Genomic DNA, 9,370 nt, shown 5'->3' with positions numbered 1-9,370 from the left:
GGCTGGATGACGATGAAGGAGAAGAAGGTGGAGCCGCCCCGGCCCGAGGGCCAGCACCCCGCGTCGCCAGTGCTCTTTCTCGTCGCCTCGCACCATCTCCGTCAGGTAGGGCATTTTCCTTCTTTCCTTTATGTTTTCCTACGGTGCGTAAGCATAAATTGAATATGTGTATGGAATTATGATTATATTCCCGCTTCATGCATAGCAAGAGGCTGGAATATATGTGTTCACAAACACCTGATCATCTTTCGTGTAATTTATTAAGCGACACATGCAGGCATAAAGGGCATTCCAATGTTGAATTTATTTTTGATTACTCCGTCAACCACGGGTATGTTCATCGGGAATAATAATATATGCTTGTCTCCGTACACATTTGCATATTTTTTATGTCGTTCACGCCTTAGTGCCTCGGAGTGAAGAGCCGTCCAGTGGTATGGAAGAGCATCTGAAAAATAGACTGATTAATCCCCGGATATATTTTCCGAGAAATGAATGGTATTCAAGGAATTGTACCGGCCATATTCTTTGTGGTGGTCATGTGTCTGTCGCAAATATTGTTACCGTAAGAACGATTTTTCGAAGGATTTTCAGTATCTGAGGAAACTAATTTGTTGTCCAAATTACTCCCGTTTGTTTGTCGCTGCATGTAGTTTGCTTTTAAAGTTATCGTATGGCAGTTTTAAATTGCTGCGATGTGTTTATGAAATACACGGAAATCAGCATGCAAGCGGCGGCGATCGTGGAATTTGAGCGCGGCGCAAATCCTTTTTAGTGCGAGGGATCCTCCTCTTGCTATTGCCTTCCCGTTATGCCTCAGCCAAGGATACTGCGTCGCATACTTTGTTCTCCCATAGCTGGTAGTGCCTAGAGTCTAGTGCCTGTTCTCTCTCCCCTTATGTTTGCTTCTTCCATCTATATCTAGTGTTACGTTGTTGTTGGTTGCTTAATTATCTTATTCGTTATTCCTTAGTTTTCCATCATATTACAAACAGGCCATTTCCCGTACATAAGACTTGTAGCAGCATCCATACCCGTAGGCACAATCAATTATCAGTAACTGATGAGAGGTTCAATAAATCACAGTAGAGAAATGCAATTTACTTGAATAAAACATTTGATCTTTGGCGTGCAGTACAAACAGCATTGCAGTGAAGATGGCTCATAGCTGACAGCACTCAAGGCTGTCTTATTCCCCTGTCCACGGCCACCCATAGAAGGTGGGTGTGCTGGCGCGGCAGAGGGACCGCGGCCTTGGCGAGCCAGAGGATGCGGATGTCTTTGTTTGCTCAGCGTCCTGGTGTAGCAGATAATGGAAAATGCACAAGTGCAAGAGTGGGCTTTAATCTGCTTGATATCTTTGACATATTGTGGTACTGGAGGAATGAATTTCGTCTTCTGTGACTACCAGCTAACCACACCTTGGAGTTACGTGGCCTTGAGCTTAGGCAGCTCACTCGCAGTTGAGCCTCCTCTCTGTTAACGCTGCCTGCTCAGTGACAGACCTTGAGTGTGCTGTCAATGCCAGGGTCGACATGGATTTGACACCTGTTGAATAACGTTAACTAATAGACTAATGCGTAAATTTCGTATACACAGCTCCTTGTTTTGCTGTCATTATTACCCTTTCATGGTTGTATTTGCCCGTTGGTGGTTTTCATGACTTTCTTGCTTCTCTCAAAGATCCAGGTATGGTGCGTATAATTAAAACAGCTGCCAACGACTATTGTATCAGAATCCAGGGCTAAGCAATAGTACATCGATCTTGTAGCATAATACATATACGAAACAGAATTACAGTTTTCTGTGCTAAGTCACTTATCCTCCGGATAAGTAAGTTGTGTACAATGATGCCTATAGGTAGGTATGGCAGACTACACTTTACCTTGCGAATCAAACCTGTTCTTCGTGAAATGTCTGCATGTTATGAAGCATTATGAAATATCTAAAGCAGAATACATTTACTAATCCTCAAATCATGCCTAGACGGATATAAACCCTCTTTGCTCAGAGATGAATTATGATATATTGCGTATGGAGTAAAATAAAGATTAGCTTGGTAGCACCGGGTGACAAAGGTATGAGGTCGGCAGCGTGGGATTGCTCTGTTTGCCACTGAATAATCTGGGTAATTATCAGACATAACTCCCTTTATCACAACCGACTAGCAGCTTTGATATTTTTGTTTTATCTTCTTCTGTGCTTTGCCTCGCTTTTTGTGTAAACATTTAATAATTGTTTTGAGAAACCCATGTCCTTTACCCAGCTGTTGCCCCTCCATTAACAAATGATTAAAAACATGTTTTTTTGCAGTCGTCTCGAGGTCCCACGCTGCCGGATCCAGAGGACAAGCCGCCTAGCTACGAGCAGATCCTGAAGCTTGACGGCCTTCCTCCGGACTATTACTCAGTCCTGAGCGAGAAGCCGCCCAGGTACGACGCAGTTCATGCCGCCATGGCTAATGCTATTGTCACTAGTGTGATGAAGATTATATTTGCTATTGTCACTAGTGTGATGAAAATTACAATACATATGAAAGTTACATTTATGATTATCAATTAGTAATATCAATATTTCAACAATATTGCTACAATTTTTTATTATGAATTTATCAATAAAGTTCCTGAATATATTTATAGCAGGAAATACCACCAGATTTCATAATCAAATAAATCAACTATTTCCTTTTAGATACGAGGACCTGAGTCCAACCTTAGGCTGGGGAGCCTGCGCTCTGCCTGTGGAATTTTACGCAGCGGATCTTCCATGTGTCCACTCGTCAGCTCACAGTTCATCTCCAGATTCTCCAGTCTCACTAGAAGTTCCTATGCATGCAGAATCAACTTCTTCATTTCTACAAGGTCTTCCTTCTTCTTGGTCAACTCAATCAGTCCTTCCATCCTCCTATAGTAGTAATCAGGCTTTTGGCACAGAAAATCCTGCCTTTAGTAGCCAAAGCTTGAATAACGGCATATCAGAAAGTAGTAATGTCAAGGCAGGTGCAGAAACTGCCCCGGTTGAAGGGGAAAGAAGAGACACAGAGAAGGATGAGGAAAACAAACTTAATGCAGATTTCAGTAACATTTGAACTACTGTATAATACTGTAGAATATTTGCCTACATAAAAACTGTTGGCTATGAGGCCGTCCTTCTAGTGATAAAGTGTTATACTTGCACTAGATTCATGTGGAAGTTACCTTCATGATTAATCCTAGATAAGTCCAAAATGAAGTCTGAAAATGGTGCTTCTTTATGCTTACAAAGCTTGTCTTCTGGACTGCTCATATTATGTATATTTTGGGGGGCATTGAGGCGAGTCAAAGAGCGATGGTGGTGACTACAATGAACTTGTGTATTTATTATTACATCAGATACCTCTTAACATTCTATGGAGATTTAAGTCATGCATGATAGGTTTCCTGAATTTTTTAATTACCTTCATATATTGCACTGGATAGCGAATTAATGAGAGAGCTTCTAAGGTTTATGTAAGGATTTGACCCCTATGCAATCAAGTTCCTAGAACCTTTGTTTACAGTTTAGGTTACCAGGATATTATGATGGCAGAGCAACATTTTTTATAGTGCCATGTCATCATACACAGAAAATATAGAATTGTAAAAAAACTTATGAAAAGAAGTTTGTTGAAAGGAATGTCAATAGATTGATTAGGTTAAAGAAGACAGATTTTATGGTGAATAACAGTCAAATTTTTTTTAACTCGCTGAACCATGAACTTGTATATACTTTAGCTTTCACAAATGAATATGATACAAAGACTTGGTAAGTCATACATTTAGATAGTGCAGAGAGGTATGTCAGAAATAAGTATTGTCACAAACTATGATTACCTGACACTTTTAGCTTAATATGACACCTGCAAATGGAATAAATACTAGTCACAGGACTTGTTTACCCGTAAATATGACCACGCATAATCAGGCTTGCAGGAGAAAAGTATCACAATCCAGGGAAATGATGTTTCCAAGATCTGTAATCATATCATTAATATTAGGGAAGCTGATGTATAGTTAGATAATTCTGGTATGTTTTCCTTCTATGGAAATCAGGCAAAGAAGTTTGCCTGATTTGTATTATAGTTTCCTTACCTTGATGCTTAGGGAATAAACAAATGATTTGCTTTGATTTTTGCTATTAGGGTTACCATGTTACTGTGATAACTTGACTGTGGCAACCAATGGGCACATTAATAGAGTTGTCACGGTGACTATATATATGTTAACAGGACTGCTACAGTAACCACATACGGTTAGGATTCAGCAAAGTCGGCTAAGAGCGTTTAGAAAGCAAGCATAATGCAGCACCTCTCCAGATACTCATATGAAGGAAGTGTAGTTTTACACCATCGGCTCTTGCATTGTTATTTAATTCAAACCTTGATATTGTGATCTGCAATAATGATAATCACAATTGTTTAAGGTCAGTATTGTATACAATATACCATCTTTGGTAGCACCAAGTTGCTCATATTTCTTTTTAACTCATTTTTATCTAGAATCTATCATTAGCCTACAAACCAAAGATTCCTTAGTTTTCTATTAATTTGTTGTGAAATCAGGATGATTAAGAATGAGTAAATTTAAGATATAATATTTTGTTGCTCATTTTTAATGTATTGTATTTGCTTTAACAATGAGTGGAAGTATTCCCATAATTAAGCTTTTACTATAAAAGTGCTTTTCGATTAGAGGCAGGTAGATGGCAGAAATATACTCAAATCATCCTGTTCTCATAGTTATTTTTAGAAGGAATTAATCCGTCAATCCTTTTTGGAGCTGTTATCTATATCAGGTAGAGCTATACCTGTACAATATAGATAACATGATGCCCATAGAACAAAAAGGTTCTCAGTTCTTATGGGCTTGTGTGGTTCCTTCCCAGTTCTGTGTACTTACATGTGATATTGCATATTTTTATAGGTCCTTTATACATTAAAAATATAAATCTTAGAAAGTTCGTTTTTATATGATAAATTGGAAATCCTCGTAAAGATGTTTGTAAAACAATAATTTGCTGATAAACATGTAAAACTTTAATAGCATTAATTTTTTACATATTTTTCTTACGGAGGCACTATACAAAGCAGACTCTAAAAGTCAGCCATTTTCCTCTCCAGTTTAAATACATCATCTATCCACTTACACCTTTGTTGGAAACCCTGTTGAAAATATATTTGTTCTGCCTGTTCCATTGAAAAGCGATAACTTCCCCTAATTCTTCATTATGATGAACCTTTAGAAAGGAAATCCTATCTCTAAGTAAGAATTTGGAAAAGCCAGAATGACTGATGGCTCAGGTCACTTGTATTTTGTTTTCATTTTTGAATTTTACATCACTCAGAATTTTCATGGTCTTTGGTCACATATGATGAGTGTTCCATTTGATTCGAACCTTAACTGTTCAGGTTCAAAAGCCCTATTCTTTACGTATACACACACGCATTAACAAATATGTATGTGTATATGTATATATATATATATATATATATATATATATATATACACACACACATAACAAGTTTAACATTTTTAACAGGTCACTGATATTTTCCGTAGGGGGTTGGATCACTACAATTCTGTGTTAATAGTGTGGTACTTTACCTAACTAACGGTTCTATTACCCACAGGCAGCTACATTCACTGGATCAACCTATAAAGCATATTTTGTTCATGTTACTAATAAATTAGCATGAGGAGCATTATGTATATATATATATATATATATATATATATATATAAATTCTCATGAATCTGGATATTTTCTCATGATGGTATTTTAATTCGTTGGGTGAGCTGATACATGATATGATATGGCACATTCTTTCATCTCATCTCATCTTTTAACAGTATTGAGCACTTGTGGTTCCTCACTTATTTGGAAATCGGCAATAGAACGAGATACTCAAGGATGAACTGGAGCCCTTACCTGGTGAACTTGAGTGGGCCAAGGTGCTGCAAAAGAGCCCGGACAGTGCATGTCCAACCGCTCTGAGCATGGGAACTAAACTAGTAATGCATGAGCCTTTGGAAGCCAAGGCTTGGCTTGGCTAATTGGCAAAGGTTTTTTGAAAGATATGTGAGGTTCAGGATTAGCGGAAATGACAACACCATAAGAATAACGACTACTTTATATGAGTGAATACTTTATATGAGTGTACATATCATAGGGCATGATATAAGATAAGCATACATGATATGATATGGCTCTCACATACACGTCTTACAAAATTATTATACTTTGTTCACACGTGTGCATATGTGTTTGTGTGTATACATATATTTATATATATACACATATATGTAAATATATATATATATATATATATATTATCAGGGTTCGATTTAAAAATCAGAGCGGTCAGGTCAACAGAAACACACCAGAAGAAACATTTCACAGGGCACTAAATTACACAAAACAAAACATGATATGTACAAACAGAAGGGAGAGGATCCAGCGGAGTAGGCGAGGTCACATGGCAAAGGAAACACACAAGTCAAAGTCACGGGACAACTGATGGATTTTTGCGATTGAGTTCTAGCTTCGGCGGGCCTTCTATATATGGCCCGACCTGTGTCAGCTTTTATGTCTCATTTTGTTGTCTGACACGATGCTTACCGTGGCGGTGGGATTGCCAGCTGGCGCTCCCGTCGCCATGGTGTATGCATATCGCATAACTTCTTTACCAGCACGGTGGCTGTTGTAGGCGGTCCCTGTCTCAGGAATTGTGTATGCTTACAATTATCTAAGTAATGTACGAGTGTGGCGTTCGGCTCGCCGCAGTGCATGTAGCACTTCTTTTCACGGTCTCTATGATCTGCCATGCACAGTGGAAACCTAGGCAATCGGTGAAGAATGACTTCGGTACCTCTGTTGATTATTTCAGAGAGTGCCAGTGGGTCATAGCCTGTGGCGTCTGAGTACCAGCTGGCCGAGGGGGAGGATCTCGTTTCCTCTCGTTGAAGCAGCAGGAGGAAGGTATGGGCGGCCGCAGTACAATTCTCCTTAAGTAATTTTCGGCTAGGTTTTATGATCATGGTATTTGGGGGCATACCCCTGCCAGTGACGGCTAGTCTGTCAGCATGCTCATTCCCTTTGATGACAATGTGGCTCGGGACCCAGTTAATGATTCTTTTTCTACCCTGAAGAATTCTTTGTGCTATGGTAAGTATTGTGGTCAGGAGGTAGATGTCTTTAGGTGAGCTGTGCTGAAGACAGTCAATGGCTGCCCTGGAGTCTCTATTTATGACCACGTGTCTTCCCTAGGGGCTAGGGCTCCCATGATTGGAACTGCCTCTGCCTGGAGCGAGGAGGCGTTGTCTGTTACCCTTATGGATTGTGTGGCATCCCTTGCTGCAAAGCCGACGCCTGCAGTGTGCTCAAGGGATCAACCGATCCATCTGTGAAGTATGTTCTACTACCCGGAGGAGTGATGGCTGCAATGACCCTCTGGGCTTCTGCCTTTAGACTAGGCATGAGGTATTGGCTCCTTTTCATTGACAGACTCATTATAGAGAACTTTATTAAGGTTTGTACCCACAGTAGGGCCTCGACAAAGTCAGGGTGAGGGGAGTCCATGCCCTTAGAAAGAAGCTGTTCTTTGAGCTGATAGCGTATCAACACCCTGGCTGTGTGAGACAGCCAGGAGTTGTTTGCAAAGAGCTCGTTGTCTTGTTCTAGGCGTCTGAGTATTTTTTGTCTTAGGCTTGTGTTCCTGGGAGCCTGGATGACCTTTGACAGGAATTGTGTTGCCATTAGATCGATTCATGAGTCCAGGGGGAGAAGGTTTCCCTCCATCTGGAGGTTGAGGACCTTTGTCCACTTTGGGGCACCCAGAATGATCCTGGCAGCCTCATTTTGTCTTTGTACTTTTTCTTTGTGGCAATTAGAGCGACTGAGGTATAGTCCACAATGGGCCGAACGGCATGTACATCGAATGATCTTAGTACTATGTGTCTGCCCCCTATGTGTCTCCCAGTCATTGCTCTCATGACAAACGGTCAACCAGGTACTGGACCTCCTTCTGGAAGGAGAGGGTCTGGTCTATCCTTACCCCAAGGTATTGGAAGTCCTGGACCCATTCCAAGTCCACTCCCTAGATTTTCAGACTTGTGCCTTAAACTCTATGTCTCAGAGCCATGGCTTTGGATTTGGCTGCAGATATCTTTAGTACTGTTCTACAACACTCCTCAGACACAAGGTTCAGACAACGCTGGGCTTTATTCAGGAGGTGATAGCAAGATCGTCTGCATACGAGATGATCTTTCACCCCACTGGGAAGCTTAGGTTGAGGATGCAGGACAATAAAGTGTTAAATAGGGCTGGACTGAGAACCCCACCCTGTGGCATTCCATTTTCTAGTGGCATGTGCTGTGATAGGTGACCTGTCCAAGCAAAGAGCTTTCCTCTGATTCCCTTCTGGGTCAGGCTCTCCTGAATGCTTTTCTCTAATTGTGAGAGGGCCAAGTCCGCCGCTCGGACCGAGGTACGCAGTACGAAGGTCCTAAATAATCTCGTTGTTGTGACATAACTCCCTTCTCTCTTCAACGACACGGCAGCAGCTCCTCCGGGATATCTTCGGACGGCAGCTGCTCCTGGGTATCCTCGGACGGTAGCTCCTCCTGGGTATCCTCGGACGGCAGTTTATCCGGCATGCCCTCGGACGGCAGCTCCTCCGGTACGTCCTCGGCAGGGAGCTCCCCCGGCGCGTCCTCGGCAGACAGCTCCTCCAGAGTGTTTTTGCACAGCAGTTCCTCTGGCACGTCCTGGGCAGTCAGCTCCTCTGGTGCGTCCTGGGTAGGCAGCTCCTTTGGCGCGTCCTGGGCAGGCAGCTCCTCTGGCGCGTCCTGTGCAGGCAGCTCCTCTGGCGCGTCTTGGGCAGGCAGCTCCTCCAGCGCGCCCTGGGCAGGCAGCTCCTCTGGCGCGTCCTGGGCAGGCAGCTTCTCTGGCGCGTCCTGGGCAGGCAGCTCCTCCAGCGCGTCCTGGGCAGGCAGCTCCTCTGGCACGTCCTGGGCAGGCAGCTCCTCCAGCGCGCCCTGGGCAGTCAGCTCCTCTGGCGCGTCCTGGGTAGGCAGCTCCTCTGGCGCGTCCTGGGCAGGCAGCTCCTCCAGCGCGCCTTGGGCAGGCAGCTCCTCTGGCATGTCCTGGGCAGGCAGCTCCTCTGGCGCGTCTTGGGCAGGCAGCTCCTCCAGCGCGTCCTGGGCAGGCAGCTCCTCCAGCTCGCCTTGGGTAGGTAGCTCCTCTGGCACGTCCTGGGCAGGCAGCTCCTCTGTCGCGTCCTGGGCAGGCAGCTCCTCTGGCGCGTCCTGGGCAGGAAGCTCCTCCAGCGCGCCCTGGGCAGGAAGCTCCTCTG

At 43.1% G+C, this 9,370-nt stretch overlaps 1 protein-coding gene across 2 annotated transcripts in view; it reads left to right on the top strand.

Annotated features, from left to right (window-relative positions):
- LOC125042991 overlaps window positions 1-4,970 on the top strand; it is a 69,305-nt gene extending 64,335 nt beyond the window's left edge. For both annotated transcript variants that reach the window (XM_047638905.1, XM_047638904.1), the window contains exons 3-5: window positions 1-105; window positions 2,314-2,432; window positions 2,692-4,970. The exon at window positions 1-105 is cut by the window's left edge and continues 7 nt beyond it. In XM_047638905.1, coding sequence (XP_047494861.1) covers window positions 1-105; window positions 2,314-2,432; window positions 2,692-3,088 — 621 coding nt within the window. In that variant the 3' untranslated portion in view covers window positions 3,089-4,970. The remainder of the gene's footprint in view (window positions 106-2,313; window positions 2,433-2,691) is intronic.
- The last annotated feature ends 4,400 nt before the right edge of the window (window positions 4,971-9,370 follow it).

The sequence above is a fragment of the Penaeus chinensis genome, chromosome 33 (assembly GCF_019202785.1).
Source record: "Penaeus chinensis breed Huanghai No. 1 chromosome 33, ASM1920278v2, whole genome shotgun sequence".
In the NCBI taxonomy this organism is placed as follows: domain Eukaryota; kingdom Metazoa; phylum Arthropoda; class Malacostraca; order Decapoda; family Penaeidae; genus Penaeus; species Penaeus chinensis.
Note: the sequence above shows the minus strand (reverse complement) of the source record. Positions and strands in the feature narration are given on the sequence as shown.